This window comes from Dermacentor silvarum, chromosome 8 (genome assembly GCF_013339745.2).
Source record: "Dermacentor silvarum isolate Dsil-2018 chromosome 8, BIME_Dsil_1.4, whole genome shotgun sequence".
NCBI lineage: Eukaryota > Metazoa > Arthropoda > Arachnida > Ixodida > Ixodidae > Dermacentor > Dermacentor silvarum.
In genome coordinates this window covers 113185601-113204585 of record NC_051161.1, presented here as the reverse complement: position 1 = coordinate 113204585, position 18985 = coordinate 113185601, and the positions used below count along the sequence as shown (strand labels likewise).

The window sequence follows — 18985 nt, the reverse complement described above, 5'->3', positions numbered from 1 at the left end:
ACATCACGAAGTGCCGGTAACACGTTCGGACAGTTGCAGCAGCGGTCCGCGAACTTCGCCACACAGATTCATTCTATTCCTTAACATGCCAGTCACTATTTTTGCAGCCAACTACTGCACACGTCTTCAATACACATTATTCAATCTAGCATGATTGGAGCACAGTGTGTTAGCGAAAGCTCAGTTGCATTTCCGACAGCGGATAGCACAGAAGCAAGGTAGAAGCGGTAATGGTTTCGTATTCGTGCGCGGTCGCTGAGGAGAGGTATGGTGCGCCGCCGTGAGTGCTATCTCGTTTCTGCAAAACAAACTGCTCCGCGAAAAGGGTCAATAGTTCTAAAGTTCATGTGATGTTTTCTTTACTTATTAATTAGACCAAAAAAAAAAAAAAAAACGCGGAAGCATTGATATCAGTTATTTCTGCCACAATTTTTGGGGCATACGAATTTATTATTTTATGACAACATACATATTTTAATGGACATTGCATAGCGTTCAATAATTCGTTTGCAGCATCTAATATACAATGGAATTGGCAATGCAGTTATTATTCATGCATTTGATCCCTCGACAAATTCTATAAGGAGGAGGCCGCTCTGCAACCTGAGCCCCCCCCGAACAAAATTTCTGGCTACGCCACTGGCAGACTGGCTGCCTCATACCTAGTAGTAGTCTGATACTAAAGCTGTGCGCATTTATAAGTCATGTCGGCCACTTAAATTAGTTAAAAAAGTGAAACCCGATAATTCGGTTAATAGTCAACTTTGTTTCTGATTTTACAAGTATATTTGAACTTTTAGAATATCTGACATTTATGAAGAAATATTTAAGGCTTTTCAAATAATCCAAGACCGAGAATGCTTCAGTAGTTGCTTCATTCACTCGATTTCCCCACAACTCCTTTCTGCTACCAGGCAGTTATTCATCAAAAGGGCTTTAATGTAACTGATGTTTTGGTTCAGAAACAAACTCACAATCAGGGCAAAACATGACACTTTCCTCCCCAATTTCTCGCAACCCATTGACTGGAAACATCACTAGTGAGAAACATGTACAAACAATTGTTCTTAAAAATATTTTGAGCAAGCCACACAACAAAGTGATAACTCGGGCCAGCTGGTGCAAATTTAGGTAACATAGACAATGGCAACTGGACATAAGGACAGACACAAATAAACATGAACACTGGCGTTTGTCACCTGTCTTTGTGTCCACCTGCTAGCACTGCTTATTTTAAAGCAGTACTGACATAACATTTTCGTTTCTCGTGTTAATTGAAGGTGCCGGATGTCAAAACCCCAGAAAAAACACAGGTAGGCCTGAGAGCACCCTAACTAGTTTACCAGAATGAGATTTTCTACAAACCAGTTTCGGTTATCTTTTCCAGGAGGTGTATGTTTTGTGACGTCGTGACACAGAAGGTAGTCACGTGGGAGCGGGACATAGTGACGTTTCGCCACTAGCTCCGGTTCTCTAGGTAATTCGCTACACTGCAACTCGTTGCACGGCACGATGTGGCCGCGCTGCTCCTGGCGCGCGTTTTGAAATAGTCGTGATAAAAGACAAAACGTAATTAATTATTTATGGCACTCTCGGGAAAGTGAGCTTTATAATGTAATTGCTGGGTCGAGGGCCACCCAATAAAGTCATAAAGACAGGACAAAACAGTACACATTCAGATGCTGCCATCTCGTGGGAATTTCGGCAAACAGCTCGCAAATCCTGAACATACCAAGTTCTTGAGGAAGAAGTCAAGGAGCGACTGCAGAAGATCGATGCTTGGCTCCCAGACCCTGTGCAGGCTCATGCAGGAACGGACGACCACTCGCATCAGCGCCTCCTTCTGTACGTGTGGCAGAGTGACACATGACAAATTGAGTCTACGAGTTCCTGCCTGCCACTCTCATACATTCATGCATTCAACAAGCGCGTGCTGCCGAGCCTTAATTAAAGCAATGCACGAAAGGAGAAATATAACTGCAAGGCCAACTGCCGCATTCTGCAAGGGAACGTAGCAGGACCAGTATCGAATTAACACATTGCTTCCCAGTTAGATCATTAGAGGTGGGCGAATGTCAATTTTCTTGAATACAAATAGTAAGTACCGAATATCGAATCGAATATTGAATAGTCAAATGCAGATGCAGATATTTACAGCACGAATATTTATTTTGGTACAATTAGGTACTGCGCCTGTACTGACAGGTGCAAAAAAAGGCAGCTATCAGGGACAAAAATCGAGTTCTAGACACAAGATCGCTAAGTGCATTGAAAAACTCCACGAATAGCCTATCAACATCTTTAGATCCTGGGTGCTATAACGTAAAATGATTCCAAACTGTTTTAATTCCAAACTCCTGACATCAAATTTACATAACCACCGACGCAAGCATCGAGCGGTGACCCGCAGCGTTGTCTGAACAACCCAATCACTCTCCTCGTTTATAGGAGGTCACCTTTGTTCGCTTTCAAAGCCAATAACATTGTCTACACTCAGCGGTTTTTCTTATCTAATTGGCTGACAAGAGGCGAGGAGCACGCTCTAGTGGAGATGGTTTCGATGGGGTCGAGCCGGTACAGTGAAAATAGATAACCGCATGAAGAGGGTGGTGCCAGCTTCTCCGATTGGTCCGCTTCGCCTTACTTAGTTTGCGGTGGCTGGTCGAAAATGGCGGTGGTATGCAACGGAAGGATAAGAATGGCGCTAAAACCGATCATCAGCAAGGAAGAGTTGGCAGACCGATGTCGTATACGTGCCGAAAGGGCCCGATAACGTTTTACTGCCACGCAAAAAGGTATATCATGCGCAAATAAATACATGCGCTCACCGGCAGATGCGAGTAGCGATGACCCGAGCGATCGGTGGGCAGCCATCGTCTATTCTTTTCGGAACGGGGCAGTCTGTGGCTATTCGGAAAAATTTTCAGCTTTGTTTGGCATATTAATGCATTTTTTTCGTGTACCACTTTGACGCGGTGAGTTTTCGTGGTTTTGTGAGGTCGCGTGACAGACAGGCGAAGTGGGCGTAGCCAGAAAACATTGGACCAATAGCAGAAGGCTAATTGATAAAAATTAAATTAAATTATGGGGTTTTATGTGCCAAAACCACGATCTGATTATAAGGCATGCCGTAGTGGGGGACTCTGGAAATTTGGACCACCTGGGGTTCTTTAACGTGCACCTAAATCTAAGTACACGTGTGTTTTCGCATTTCGCCCAGAGGGCTAATTGTGAAAAGGCGTCAAATCAGGATTGATTATTTTTCTTTTGTGCAGTTTAATCATGCATAATAAGTGTACACGTTATATCAGGTGGGGAGCTATCGCGGTTTGCGTAACGCCGTGTGAAAGACAGGCGAAATTGGGAGTGGCCCGAAAATGTTTTGACCAATCATGGAGGCTGATTGCAGAAATTGGAATCAAAACAGTTTCGAATCATTTTACGTTATAGCGCCCCCTGATTGCTAAAGTGATTTACAAGCATTAATGGCTGCTGTGCAACCAGCTTTCCACAATATTCTAAATAAACAGGTGCTGAAAAAAGATTGATGAAAAAAAAATTGACCTCTAGAGCTGTCCTTGATTTGTATTTAATTATATTCTTAAATGCCACTATTACAATGCAAACGTTGTAATGAAGTGTTGTGCTGGTGTATGATGCTGATGTGAAGTGATGTATGCTAATGCATGACGCTCTGTGTAGGGCAATAACTAGTGATGTGTTTAATTTGATCGTTTCATCAAAGTGTATGACAATGTTGTGTTTAATATATGATGGTTTGTAAATGTGTACGGCAATGTAAACAAAATGCTTGTGCCTCTGCTGCTGTTCTTGCCAGTACGGGGGTGAAGGACTCCCACAAGCCATCCTTGAATGGCTTTTCTCTTCACTTCCCATCACGTGTTGCGATAAACCAATAAAGAATCAATGAATCAGATCAGAAGTTGTGCAAAATAAAAAAATAAATTGCTGCTGAAGGACTTGTGCGCCATAGACACACATAGAAGAACTTGCTGCAAGGAAAGCATCACTGGCTGTATCATAAAATATATAACTGCTACATGACTAAACTGCTGAAAACTCAATGACAGACTACGAGAAAAACCACATGTCATTAGGCTTCCACTGCAAAACCGAAAACAAAGCGTGCATTACCCATTTTTATTTCTGCATTGCTCCGAAAGCTTGTCTCTTAACTTCTGATAATTTGCGATACTTTATATAGCAGATGGAGAACAGCAACAAGACTTTAACAGTCAGCTGTTGCGATATATTTGGTTACCAGTTTTTAATATTCGAAAATACCGAATAGTGCCTTTTTCAATATGAATAAGAAGAGTTAGAGTGTGTATATTAGCTAGTATATTCGATTCGCATTTGAAACTTAGCATATTCAGCTACCCTGGAAATCATGCATCTACAGCTGTCTATAAATAGCATGCATTCCTTAAAGAAGCCCTGAAGCACTCTTCTAACTAATCATAGAATGGTCTCACCATTAACTCAAGGTACATCGTCCCACGAATCCCATGCCCCAAACGATTTTCAGATCCTTCAACTATAAGTGGAGTTATCGCGTGGCTTTGTCTCTCTTTTCGTCTCTGCTAGCACGCTGGAAGCTACACAGCAATGAAGCCAAGAGTGCAAAGCCCCGGCTAAAAGTCGAGTGTCGTGGCGATAAAAGGGCTTGTCACTGGCACCCTGTGGGGGCCGCGGCAGACTACGCTACGCAGCACGTCGCTGCCATCTAATTGGAAGCCACGGACAGCAGATGCAGCTACGTGCAGTGCAAAGATCAAATAATATTTTTTCTTTTTAAGATTGCAGGCGTATATATTTTTCATTTATATAACTCAAAATTGTCAATTATGTATTATTGATATTGTTCTCTTGATCATGAAACCAGCCAATGGCATTGGTCGGCCAACTGCTTTCGATGACGAATTGCGGATGCAAGAGGAAGCGTCTGTTCACTACTTTCGACACAACATTGTAAATTCCCTGCTCCATGCAGCGAAATAATATTTGGCTCACATGTTTACTGGAGCCTCGTTAACTTGGGGTGTGCGAATACTCAAATACAGTTAAACCTGCTTATAACGAACCTCCATATAACGAATTCCTGGATATAATGAAGTTTTTCTATTCCCCGCCGTTACTCCATAGAAGCACATGTATTTGAGACCTCTACGTAATGAAGTGGCAGCGGGAGACTCCCTCGAAATAACGAATTTTCCCCGCCGACAACCTAGAGATTTCACCCCAAATTTTGCAACTTTTGCGTGAGCAGCAACCGGAAGCACCTTATCCGCCGCTACGGAATGCGAAGCGAGCGCACGTGTGCGTGCGTGCGAGCGTGTGTGAGGCGGGCCTGCATCCCTAGACCCGGCGATCTCGCCGACGCAGGCGTGACCTTTCCCCCTCCCTTCATTCAAACCTGATCCTGCTGCTTGCTGCAGCTGGCCTAGCCCGCCAAGCCGGCACTCTCCTTTTCCAGTTGATGTTGCCGACGCGCTGGCAAACGATGTGACACATCACACTCGATGAGCGCGGACACGCACTGTCAAACGCTGGCGGCGTGTGGAAGCGCCGCTGCAGAAGCGAGCGAAGTGACCTTCGTGCTGTTGTCTATCGCTTCAACACAAACTGAGCGCCGAGAAGAAGAAAGCTCGACCCTCATAGAACAAATTTCCGGTGTCCAAGTGGCGAACTTCGTCCGACGGCGGCCTGCTCGTCGGCCGGCGTCAAAAATCAGGACGCCCGCCACCGACTTGGAGGGGATGGATATTTTCGCCTGGCGCCGGAAGCGTTCAGCTGCGCGGCGACAAGCCCGATCCAATCAGGAGGCAGCACTTCTGGCCATTGCATCATGGGATTGAGTTTACAGTGAAACATGGCAGATTTGGGCAATGCCTTCAAAAAAAAACTATGCCTGGGACGTGAGCAGGAGAAGTGCAGCCCTACCCTTTCCGTTTTCCTCCTCTCCACTTGGTACAACCACTAGAGCCTCTCGCGGCGAACGCTTGCAACACACTGCGCGCCATGGTAACTTGAGCAGACGACGCACGCCCGCCCTTGCCTGCCGTGACCTTTGCTTCACCAGACGACATTCATGCTACATACTGACGCGTTGAAGTGATGGTCTTTGTCAGTAGGCAAAGAGAGGAGGTGACTTGGGAAAACAGTGGCCTTTATTTGGAGGAACTTGTGCCCATAAGCGCGCTTCTGGCGAAACTATTCGGCAGCGGCGACCACAGCATGCGCGGTTGATCGTCAGCAGAAAGAATGCTAGCGTTCTTCAAATGCATCTCCAACGCGCTAGTGATGCAACGCTGTACACGAGTTAAAGACGAGTTAAATTTTGAGCGTAGCTCTCTTCGCCATGCATTTTTTTTACCACGAACTAATCCTGACAAAATTTTAACTCTTCTTCGAACATCTGCCAAGTGACTGTAATGCTCAAAACTTCATAACTCGTTACATGGCATTGTCAAAAACCGGCCGAAAGCTTATAAAAAGCTAGGACTTGGACTCGGCCGGCATCTTCATTGGCACAATGCGTAGTCAGCTGCGCTGACACAGCGTTGCCGACAGCGCACTCCGGCAGTACAGTCGCTAGCGTCAACACGCAGCGCCCGCTCGCAACGCGCGGCAGCGTACCTCCAATGGCAAAGCAAGCGACGTCCCAGACATAGTTTCTTTAGGAGGCATTGATTTGGGTCACCCGCTTCAAACTGAATTTGGCGTTGTTTTTGTAGAATTCACTTCGTTCGTAGCAAATGACTGCGCAAACGGCTTTTGCTTAGTCTCGTGCCGCTTCGACGAGAGAGTGTTATGGCTAATCTTGAGGAATTTTCGAGATCCCTTCTCGTTTCGAACGCGCCTAAGCCTAACGAGAGAAATTTTCTTTGAGATGCGAGCTCCACCTGTCGGTAAAGTTGGGAGATAGGCACGACGACGGCATATGGCCTCTGAGATGGGAAGATTTCGGAGGCTATGGTACACAGCCTGTACTGCTTGTCTGTTTCGCTGCAGATCGGCGGACATGGGAAGTACAAATTAGTACAAATACAACGCACTCCTGGCTTCCATTGCACTGCCTCTTGTACTTTCTGGACACAAACACACATAGAATTACTTAGGTGCCCTATGTATGCGAAACTCAAAGCGTAATGTAATAGTGTCCCGCACGTAAACAACGCTATCACGCTATACTAAAACTGTTTTTCTGCAAAGTTCATTTGTGGAACGGTAACGCTATTTCCCTTAACCCCACTATTACGCTTACGCTAAACTAAAACTGTCTAATGACACTACCCACTGTATCCGCATGGGCGCAATGTTAGCAGAGCCAAGCTGTTTTCTGCGCTTTCTGGAGGTTGCGAATAGCCAAGCGTAAAATGTAGAAGAAATAACTCAAGAAAAATTATAAAACACTAAGTTATGATGTTATTAAGTGTCGCAACATGCTAAACCATACTGTGGGTTACATTTAAAAAGCAGTAATCTCCTGCTTCACGGCTGGCCACACAATAGCGGCTCTGCGGCATTTTCCGTTGGATCGTCCCATGAGGGGCGGTGAGGCGAAAACACGGCGGCGCGTCTCGCTACATTTTTTGACGCGCGAACATCGTCGGGGAAGTTCGCTCCATGAGGGTCGGGCTGAAGGCGCGCTTCCTCGCTGCTTTTCTTTCTTGCGCGAGATTCAGACGCAGTCGTCAGCTCCCCTCGCACGTGTTCACTCGCACATACAGCATATGGCGCGTGCAAGAAACTTTAAGACGAGAAGGTAAAGGGGCAGATCATTACGAGAGAAGTCAGGATGACAAAGCAAGATCCTCAATTATGGGACGAAGTTCCATGCTTACCGGCTCAGCTGTCACGGCCATCACAAATTTCTGCGCTGTGGCATAGTTGTTCTTTCCCTGTAGACAAATGCAAGCATATCAGGATGAATGCAGTGGAAGACAGGTCACCTGTCGATGGGGCAGGTGGTTGAGATGTTATCTCTACCTGTGCAAATCTCTACAACTTCGTGAGTAAATGCACAACCTTTTGTCAGTTGTGAGACTACTGATATTTTTCATGAGAAGGTTATGGGTTATTAACCCTTTCAGGCGCCAATTATTTTTGTTGAATAAGATCTTACTTTTACCGTACTTCTCGCATATTCAGAATCACAAAAAGCGTACAGCTCCAGAATAGATTAGATTCAATTTTTTACTGAGTTTTGTCAAGTTTACAGAATGTAGATTCCATGCGAAAAATCGCTGCAGGAACATCAGATTTGAGAAGACAGTCAAACCTCGATATAACGAACCTCGATTTAACGAAATTTGCGATGTAACTAAATATTTTTACTTCCCCATCTTAGTTCTATTGAATTAACAAAACCTTAATGAAAGCTTGATACAGTAGAACCCCACTATTACGTTCCCGGGTGCTGCGTTTTCCCGGCTGTTACGCCATTTTCAGCCGGTCCCGGCACAGCTCCCATAGAACCCAATGCACTGGTAAGCCCGCTGTTACGCCGCAACTGTGGGACCGTTCCCGCATCATACGTTGCGAACTGCCACCCCGGGACGGCCCAAGCGGCCATTTTGACTTTTCAGGTCGCTTGACTTGGTTGCTTGACGATGGCATTGGCCGCCCAAAGTGCCGGGGGTGACACTTATGACGTATTTTCAGTTTCCGCCAGCAAAAGTATGGCCCTTGAGATCCGTATTTGCTATCTAAAGATGGTGTCTATGACGCGTTGTGGCCCTAAAATTGGTTTTGGCTCATAGATGTTCTGCATGAAGCCCAAGGGCGATAACGCCGTCGCTGCACGCCATATGCTGTATGTGCGAGTGAAAGCATGTGAAGGGAGCCGACGACCTCGTCTAAATCTCGCGCGCGAAAGACAGAAAAGCAAGGAGGAAGCGCGCCTTCTTCCAGTGCGATCGAGGCACGGGCGAGGGGGGAGGGATAGTGGGCAGCGTTGTGCATACTCTGGCATCAACTGTGTACTGCGCGGCGGCGCGCGGTCGCGGGCCGTATCTTGAAAGCGATCTACGTTGGGGCCAGAGCCTACGCAGTGTAGGTGCGTTGGCGGCTCGTAGCTTTGTGCGTGCTCTGTGTTCTGGGTGCTCAGTTTGCGTTGAAGCGATAGACAACAGCACGAAGGTCACTTCGCTCGCTTCTGCAGCGGCACTTAAATTCCTCACGCCAGCGTTTGACAGCGCATGTCCGCGCTCATCGAGTGTGATGTGTTCATGTTTGCCTGGGGGCGCTGAAACCATGCTTGTTAATATAGTTAATAAGCGAATGTTTACAAATTTATAGGGACGACAAAACTACTATTGCTACTTTGTATAGCTGTCTACTAATTTGCTATCGCAATTGATACTTTGGCTGTCGGGCGAAACTACGAGTTTTTTTCACACGTACGAATTAAAATAATATTGTGCGCAGTTCAACACTACTCCCATTTCTAAATTTTTCCTGTTTCCTGGCTCTTGCGTTTCCCGGCTCTTACGTTTTTTTTTTTCACCGTCCCAGTGAAAAACGCATCAGCGGGGTTCTCCTGTATAGCAAAATTATCGATATAACGAAGTTTCGCTGCACGTACAACTTCGTTATATCGAGGTTTGACTGTAATAACTATGTCATGTTTAGCAGCCTTGCAACAAATCTATCTAGCCACTTGAAAATTATGCCTGGTGCAACACATTAGGAAAAACAATGAAAGAAGTGAACTCACTGCATACTACGACATACTCAGACAGAGCAAAAACACCCAGCCGTCGATCTTCCCACTCATTTTACTAAAAGAATTTGCACACATTATTCAATCTTACAGCACTATTCCAATCAGAAGTGTTTCAAGATGCATGCGACACATTTTAAATATCATATCATTACATTTCTCAATGCTTTGCTGTTGATGCACTAATCTAGTCATACACATTTGTGCACACAGCACCTTAAAAAGATTAAGATGGTCTTTGAGAGGTAAAAAAAAAAATTGATTCTATACATACACCTACAGAATATTTCTTGGTTAGCTTCTACGAAGATATTCAAACAAACTACACTGTAGCAATCAAAGGACTGCTCATCAGCTACTATCTCTATTTAAACAAAATCATTTCTGCCAACATTAACCTTAATTGCTTCATGCTGTTGTTGTTTTATTCAAATCAAATGTTGGGCAGCAATGGCGTTTCTCACCGCAGCAGAAACTTAGCTGGCCTGGCATGTTCAAATCTGCATAGCCATCACTAGAGTGAGGACCTTGTAAGAAGGGCGTTTACAAAACAGTGCAGCCAACAGGTGTTTTAAAATGCGTGGAGTGTGGTTAATTTATTTTTTTGGTTATCTCTGTGCTCAGTTTTCTGGCCTACAAATAGTAGCACACAACAATCAGCAGACACCTCCTATCGTTTTTGACCAATCGGTGGACTGGGATTTTGAAACATGGAGTCTATCAGGAACTTCATAACATTAGGCAGAAGTGAACAGGTTTAACACCAATCTTTGCACTTTACTAATACAATGCTTTTGCACTGCTATACCTTGGTGCTCCAGAGAGAATCCTTGCTGGCCTCAGCAATGGCACCAAGCATCCACAGGCAGAACGCAGCTTGGTCGCTTTCTTCCAGGCTCACGGAAAATGAAGACAGGCAGAAGCCATCTGCAAGTACAAAAGTGTTCGTTTACTGCGATCTATGTGTTTGCATTATGATCAAGAACTCTGACGTGCCTGTTTGGTGCAGCCACCTGAACACATACAATCGACTTCCGTTAATTTCACCTTAACAAGAATGACGAAATTGATCTACCATATTTACTCGCATAATGAACGCACCCCGCACATTCTTCTTTATTCTGGGGTTTTACGTGCCAAAACCCGTTCTGATTATGAGGCACACCGCTGACCACCTGGGGCTTTTTAACGTGCACTACAACGCAAGCACACGGGCATTTTTGCATTTCGCCTCCATCGAAATGCGGCCGCCGTGGCTGGGATTCGATCCCGCGACCTCGTGCTCAGCAGCACAACGCCTTATCTAACTGAGCCACCGCAGCGGGGTACCCCCCACTTTTCCAATCACGAAGTGTGTTTTTTTCTTTTCCTCGCATATGATCCCACCCTGAACTTGCTGCCATGAAGTAGGAGAGACAAGGTACGATTTGGCATCCGATATGGCACCCAGTGGCTACGATTGTATTGGACACCGTATCGGATGCCAAATCGTACCGTGTGTCTCCTACTTTTATTTCGACAGCAATCATGTGAACACTCCAAGCTCATTTTTGCCGGCGGTGCCGACGATTGCGGCTCAACCTCCCGCATTCAAGGGAGGAAAGTGGGGATGAAACGGGCCGTATTCCATCACGCGCACAGCGCCAGGGGGAGGGGAGAGAGGGGCGCGGCGCAGCAACTGCGCATTGCACGGCTGCGCACACCCTATCTTGAAAGCGATATGCATCGGGAGCTTAGTCTAAGTGCGACGGCGGCTTATACCTTTGTGCGTGCTCCGTTCTAGCTGCCCAGTTTGCATTGAAGCGATACACGGCACGAAGGTCACTTTCCTTGCTATTGCTGCCACGCTTGCTCATGCCAGCGTTTTGACATCGAGTGTCCACAGTCATCGAGTGTGATGTGTGCATGTATGCCTGCACATGCTGACACCATGCTTGTTAATCTACCTAGTTAGCGCATGTTTGCAAGTTTATACAGCCGATAAAACTACTATCCTCACTTCGTATAGCTGTCTATGCATTTGCTATCACAATCGATGGTTCGCCTTTTGGGCATAACTGCTACTTTTTTAGAGGTGGCCGCGGAAAAAAAAAACACTCAAAATTTTACCCCGCAGAATGAATGCATATTTTTCGTGAAAAAAAGTGCATTCATTATGCAAGTAAATACGGTAATTATCTAGCTAGTCAAACATCACAATGCAGCGCTGATTCATTTGGCAGTATTTGCCTGATTCCAACACGCCCCCAAATCAAGCATGCACCCACTTTCTATGTGTCTAAAGCAGAAAACTATGTAAAAATTACATTAAAGCTCCTAGCAAAGTAGAAATCCGATGCACACCTGATGTTTTAGCAAGAAAGATGGCCATGGGTCTAATATGTGTTGCACAATGGCAGCCGGTTTCCTAAAATCAACTTCGCCACACATTTTTTTTTAAAATCAGCTTCTCAGGCAATACAGTCGTATTATACGGCAAAGCATACAAACATGGTTCTGGTTTCGATTCGAATGCACCGCACAGAAAATTTACAGCCCATTTTTTTTTTTAAAGAAAAGGCGCCATAGGGGTCAGGCGTACAGCATGCCGACTGGTCAAGTTCGAATTATCCGGTGAAGGCTAGCTTTAGGATCAAAATAACAAAAGTTGGGCCCAGAGAATTGCATTCACTGGCTAGAATTAGTGGAAGTCTACTGTAGTTGGTTATAGGTTAGAAATGCAGTGGGAAATGAACCTCAAGGCTATTTGTATACATGCACCAGTCGATCGTCATCACTAATCCATTATCTTGCAGTGTGTACTTGTTAGTGTGCAATTTACATGAACACAAACAAAACTTTCACTCACTGAGGTCCAGTTCAAGGTCCCTGCTGGACTGCGGGCAGACCACTTCAAGTACAAAATTCACGTAGGTCCAAAATGCCTGATGGAAAACAAACCAGGAAGAATTAATTGAGGAGAGAAGTGGCGGAATATGTTGACAATGCTAAATGGAAGGAACATGGAACACGAGTAGACAGGACAGGCACTGGGACATCTACTGGTTCTGCTGCAAAGGGGTTAAAAGTGTAGAAAGGTGCTAACAGGCAGCAAAGTGCTCCACGAAAACAAATATACAAAACCAACCACTTATTTCTGCATGCGTGATGAGTGATATCTGCTGCATTCAAGGAATACAGAAGTCCACCGGACAATAGAGACCATGTGACCTACACTGGTCGAACGAGGGATGTGTGGCCTGAGACTTCCCTCGTTCAATTACCATCTTCTGCATTGGCAACGCAAAGGGTTTCTTTATGATGGAAAGTGCCACATGCTACTACACTGCCTGAAGCACATAATCTGGCTAATACAAATGGTTGCTTTCTGCAGAATGTACTGAAGGTACTGTAGACACACACTCAAGTGCTGTCACTACTCCATGTAATGATGAAAGTATTATAATGCTGCACTAAATTTGATGCATTAAAATTTTGATTCAGGCATGAGAAAACGCATAGCCTGTAGTAGTATTTTTGATATGCTGGAGCAAATTTTCCGTTGTGGATATCATATATCAGCGAACTAATTACCAATGAATTACTACAGCAGAACCTAGTTCATAGGTTTTGGAAAAGTATGCGTGAAAAAATGTACTAACTGGGAAAATGCATGATCCAAGTCACAAAAATATTTGCCAAAATCTACTGTAGCTGACATTTACGTATTGGGAAGCTTTGCGACAAATCGTCACAGCAGCAGACGCCAACGTGCACCAAGCTATATAGTTGGGACCTGGTGACCTGAGACACACGTTTGTTGTCGTTTTTGCACCTTCTGCAAGCTTCTGTTTATGCTGCTTTTATTCGGCCTGGTTGAACAGCTTCTTCAGGGCAGGGCATGTTGGCTGAAAGTTTTGATGTGCCCACTTTGTGAGAATCGTTGCGGCACAAGATGCTGACATGCGTGTAGTGCTGGTGGGACTCGAGTGACCCGAGATGTGCTGTGTTCCTGTTGCATAGGGTTTTGAGACGGCGATGGGAAACTGAAACAAAATCGAGCTGGTCGGCACTGCCGACCAATGCCGCCCAAGCAAAATATACTCACCTCTACCCACCTGCAGCAGGGAACGGTGGCGCATTTGGGTTATTGCCTTTTAAAAGTGTGCAGTGTGCTTCCAACGCAACTAAGCCACATGCAGTGTGAAACTGATAAGTGAGGATGCTCATCGCAATCGGGTTGGCGGGGATAGCTGTGAATGCATAATCCACGACGTGCGGCAATCTGCGAGATTTGCTGGTACCAAGAGAGGAAACAGAGCATGCCGGCATTTTCACGGGACATGGGCAGGCGAATATTGCAGAGAAGCTGCAGTGGTGGGCTCCTACTGCTCTTAAACGCGCGTACCTTGCGCCTTTTATTGTTCACATGGGATCTAGCGGCGGAAAAACGTATCATACGACCGCACTTTGGCGATGCTTTCAACGTTGTTGGGGAAAAATCGCATTTTCCATGAATGCATTGACCGGTGTTCTCGATCGTGAATGTTGGAGCCGAGAGATTGTATGAAACGAGATTGTAGAAACTGTATTACACTGCGAATTGAACTTATTAACAGTTCATTCATTTTTTTGTACAAATGAACTCACCATAAGGGTGAACAAGTTCCTTCATGTGGAGTTGTCTAAGACCGATTCAAAAAGCTTATTCAGTTGTAAGAGCTGCTTGCCATTGGCTCGCCGACTTCGGCAATGTCCAACATAATGATTAGCTGGCACATGCTCTTACAGACAGTTCTTGTGCAAGTCCTGTCTTATGAATATAGGCCCTGAAGAATGTGCACAAGTCAGGGATATTGGTAAACGGCTGTCTGCAATCTTCTGAAAGAGTTCATCAAATGCAATCAAACTCGTTATCATCGGAACGCAGCGGAACAAGTGGAAAAGGGAAAGGGCATGCACCTCTTCGGCAAAGTGTTCGTGCCTCCGACCGATGAGATCAGCTGCCATGGCCCAGGCATCACGCACGCACGCACAGGGAAATGCCCTTTCGCTCTCCTGCGGCAGGGCGGCTCGGCTCTGTGTGAAGAGAAGGGTGGTAACCACTGTTCTCCTTAATTTGACAGACAGAAGCAACGACCTACGAGTGTGACCAAATGAAAACAGACTTTTTCTAGAGATAATGAATAAAGGAAAGAAGTAGCAAATTCTGCATTAGCGTTTCTTGCTTACAATTACCTCATATCTTTTGTAATGTATTGCCTGTTTCGCAAGCGCAGTTGAGTTGCATGTAGGAGTTTCAATACCTTCGTCACTACTTCCCTATTACAGTTCTTCACCCACTGGCTAACCTCCCAATCTTTCCCTCTCTCTTTACTCCTTCTCCTAACTGATGCTGAGACTACCTCAAACACCCATAGGCGTTGCAGAAGTTCAGATGACATCCATTTCTTATTCTACTTCCTGCTGTTATAACAAAGAAACTTGGCAAGGGTTCTGCACTGTAACACATTGAATATATAATACAACTGAAGGATAACAGAGTTTAAATAATTTCATGGGTGTCTGCAAAAAATTTATTCCAAGAAAGGGGGTAGAAGGGGGGACATATTGATTGCAAGTAGTAGTAGTAACAACTAGTAGTTATTACTAAAGTAAAAGGAACTATACATACATTATAAAATATTAAGCAAGCGAGCAATAACGTAACCTAAGTTTTTACTGACCCCTTTAAAAATACATAGATAATATACATTTCTGCTCCTCTGTCTTGGTGCATTTTCACGAAACCTTTACAATTACCAGAGACCCTGCCACTTTTTTTGTTATTATGGAAAGCCAATATAATTTTGGTCAATAAAGCAATTACACTTCAGTTGCCATTAAACGTGTTTTTGCAATGTGATTATGATGACAAACAAAATGTTTTTGCTGAACTTCAATGATTCAGGACTTCTTGAAGATCAGCTAATGCTGTTCACCCCATGGCCTGGCAATTCCAGGAGAGTGTCTTACTCTTGCAGGCACCCTGATAATCTACGAAAGTTGACAGCCCACGCGGCACTTGAAAAAATTTTGAATTTCTGAGCAGTTTGTGACCATAACCCGTAAAACCATACAACACTACGCTTTACGCATGTACTACTAGTAGAGTCCAAAAATCTGAATACCAGGCGGTGCTTTAAGGCTGCTGAGATCTCAGATCCTGCAGTCCATAAACTTCTGCAGTTAAGTGTACAATCCAGCTGGTCATAAGGAAGCTAGCATATTATGCCCACTTTGTCATTATATGCCTGGACCCATGAGAAAACACAAGATGGTTTCATGCACAAGTGCTTTTTTTTTTTTTTTTTTAGTAAGAAGTTGTCAAGCATTCCTTACAGGCATTTACCAAGCGTGTTTTGCAATCAAGGCCTGCAATCCTGTTTTTTATTTTGTAGCTTGAGACATGTACTCCAAATGTCAACCGGTGCAATTTACTTCGAATTAGCTGCAGAGTGCAAGCACCACTGTCATTGTGATTCGTGGGGTTTTACATTCCAAAACAAAGCTAGAACTATGAGAGGGCACCGTAGTGGAGGAACAGCAGAAAGCCACGGCCACTGAGCCATAAGCGGCGGGTGGAGATCGACTGTAGTGCACGGGGTATCACAATTCCATTCACCACAACTGTTGCACCCACCTGGAAAAAACGGGATGACAGGCAGCACAGGTCTGCCAGGAAGAGCACGGCCACTTGAGCAAAGAGAGCGTTCTGCCCAAAGCCACCCAGGTCACAGAATGAGATTTCAGCACCTGAAGTCATAAGCCAAACACAGCGACAATGCAGACCTCAATCGCTGCTTTGCTGAAGCCGGGTCCCGTACCCAGTCTCATACAGAAGAGCCAATGCTACAAAGGTTAACTGAATTTCTCCTATTCTATTGTGCTTTCTTTGCACTGTTTGCTGTATTACATGTCGACAATTTGGAGAGCTTCAGCTTGCCCCTAAACGTATTGCCGTTAGCACAATACTTGGTTACCGGAGAGGTGTATGGCAGATATAACGCTTGTAGCGACATCTCGTGACGCAGAGTTTAACTAGGGAGCACATATAGCTAATACTGCAGTGACCTATCATAATCTACATTACTGTTGGTGTAAAGTGTTCGTAGGGACATAATCCTTAACACAGGTCTTAGAGACCGAAAAATTGCGAAACAAGTAAGTTTTTTGAAAAGGTCATTTTCTGACTCTACAGCGACTGGTGCATGATCTCGGAAATTTTCACGCACCTTGGATCGATATTTTAGTCGTAGTGGTTTTTTGTAACATGTCGGCGAGCTGAATTTTTACTGAGGAACGTGCAAAAAAAGGGCCTTTTCCCGCGACGTGCAGTTGCCGCTCTATGTTTCCAATCACAGCCGTCTTAGTCTTGTTTGAAAGAGACACTCTTTTTGTTTAGTTTTCACGCCACCGCTACGCCGTGAGCTGAATGGCTCCGAAGAATTAGCCTGCGAGAAAGTTATTGTTGTATGAAGCTTGAAGTGCGGCAAGCAGGCTATTTTTTTTTCCTGCAATTTTTTTTATTTGATTCTGTTTTTGTTCGCTAGTAGTCATACTGTGAACACCAAACTTTGATGAGCTCCTAAATTGACAATTGTTGTTGGATTTGAAAACTGCTTGCAGCACTTCACTCCTTAAACATTCTGCTGTCCACTCAAGCATTATTATAACTTTCCGCCATTTTTTTTTACCTATTGTCTCCACAAATTATAGCAATGGACCAAATTATTTAATTATTTTAATTTAAAAGATAATTTAATTATCTCCATAATTTCTAACTATATCAAAAAAATAACTGCATCTTTGAAATCATCTCGGAAAACTGAACAAGACTGTCATTTTAAATTAATTTGGTCTAAAAATAAGTAAGATAGCTCTAGATACCATGTCCCCCTTAAAAACATCATCTCTCGGCAAAAAGCACTTATTTTATGCCTGAAAGATATTACAGCACAAAAAAAAAAAAGGCAGCTTACAATTAATGTATTTACGCGATAGTAACACATGCATTTTTTGTTATTGGTTCAAAATTTGTTTGGGCAATGCTGCTGGACATGAACCCAAAAAAGCGTTGCAGCATTTGCAACAGCTAACCTTCAACGCCAGCATCATCGTCATTGTCATCACAAATTGACGACGAAAAAATTCCTCTCAGAGCACAGCAACAACAAGACGCTGCTTTTCAGCCTTTGAGTGCCAGGCGTTTTTCCGAAGTGCAGCAATTTCAATTTAAAAGTAACACATTAGCAGGCTTAAGTCCAAATGCTATTTATTGGCGATATGTTGCTCAACATTTTACAATTTTTTCATTCATGAATAATCAAAACTTACGCTAATTAATTATTTCAATTCAAATAGTTAGCGTTCCTCAGGCAATATGGCCTCATCGTCACCGCTGTTGTCCCCACACAGACACCTTGTAATCAACTTCGAAGCTCTCTGAATCAGGGTTCACAAAAAGTTTATAAATTTCTGCATTAAAAATATTCACGCGCTTTTTGTGCCAGTCTGTCATGTTGGAAAAGGACAGGTGCAAGCAACACCAATCGATAAACTTTGTCGTGTCGTGTCATCTGTTGCATAAAAACAAACCTACCATAAAACTTTAGTTAAACCAACTTCTAAGCAGATGGCACATCTAATGTACGGGTGTTTCATATCCAGAATTTATCTCAGACACTGCATTTAAAGGGTCTACAGCCGAACCCACTTATAACGATACTGCTTTTAACAATATATCGGATATGTCAATGAGCAGCCGATGCATTGTCAGCTTTTGTTTGTCCTTTTTTAAAAATTTTTGCCACAGGACAGTCTCGACGCAGTGCTCTTGAAATACACAAAGAAGTTTGCAATTCTATTAAAAGGTGCTCAGAAGTTCGTTCTGTGATGTTGAAAAGAACACACTGAGAAAACTAGACGAATAAGGAGAGCTATGCTGCCCATAAAAAAAAAAGACGAAAAACAAAAAAAAGAGAAAAACGTATGGGCACTTTTTTTTTCAGGGTCAATGAATGACAATAACACCTCAGCAACTGAAAGAAATGAACAAAAACTGGGCAACAGGCACAGGAAGAACGCTGACAAACCTCTGAGCAAGTGGGACGACATGACGATGTCAGCCACTCGAAGGGCGGTCCACCATGCCTCGAGTGCTACGTGGAAACGGCGGTTGTCACTGGAGCGGCAATGCTGTGGCCGATTGAAAGTGGA

At 44.3% G+C, this 18985-nt stretch overlaps 1 protein-coding gene across 1 annotated transcript in view; it reads right to left on the bottom strand.

The window, feature by feature from the left end:
• The window catches only part of LOC119462352 (protein MMS22-like), a 151998-nt gene that overhangs the window by 89023 nt on the left and 43990 nt on the right, over window positions 1–18985 (bottom strand). The window contains exons 7-13 of the mRNA XM_049672947.1: window positions 18862–18964; window positions 16410–16522; window positions 14690–14806; window positions 12597–12672; window positions 10557–10675; window positions 7869–7925; window positions 1733–1843 (exon numbers count right to left, since the gene is read on the bottom strand). Of these exons, the coding sequence (XP_049528904.1) occupies window positions 1733–1843; window positions 7869–7925; window positions 10557–10675; window positions 12597–12672; window positions 14690–14806; window positions 16410–16522; window positions 18862–18964 (696 nt within the window). The remainder of the gene's footprint in view (window positions 1–1732; window positions 1844–7868; window positions 7926–10556; window positions 10676–12596; window positions 12673–14689; window positions 14807–16409; window positions 16523–18861; window positions 18965–18985) is intronic.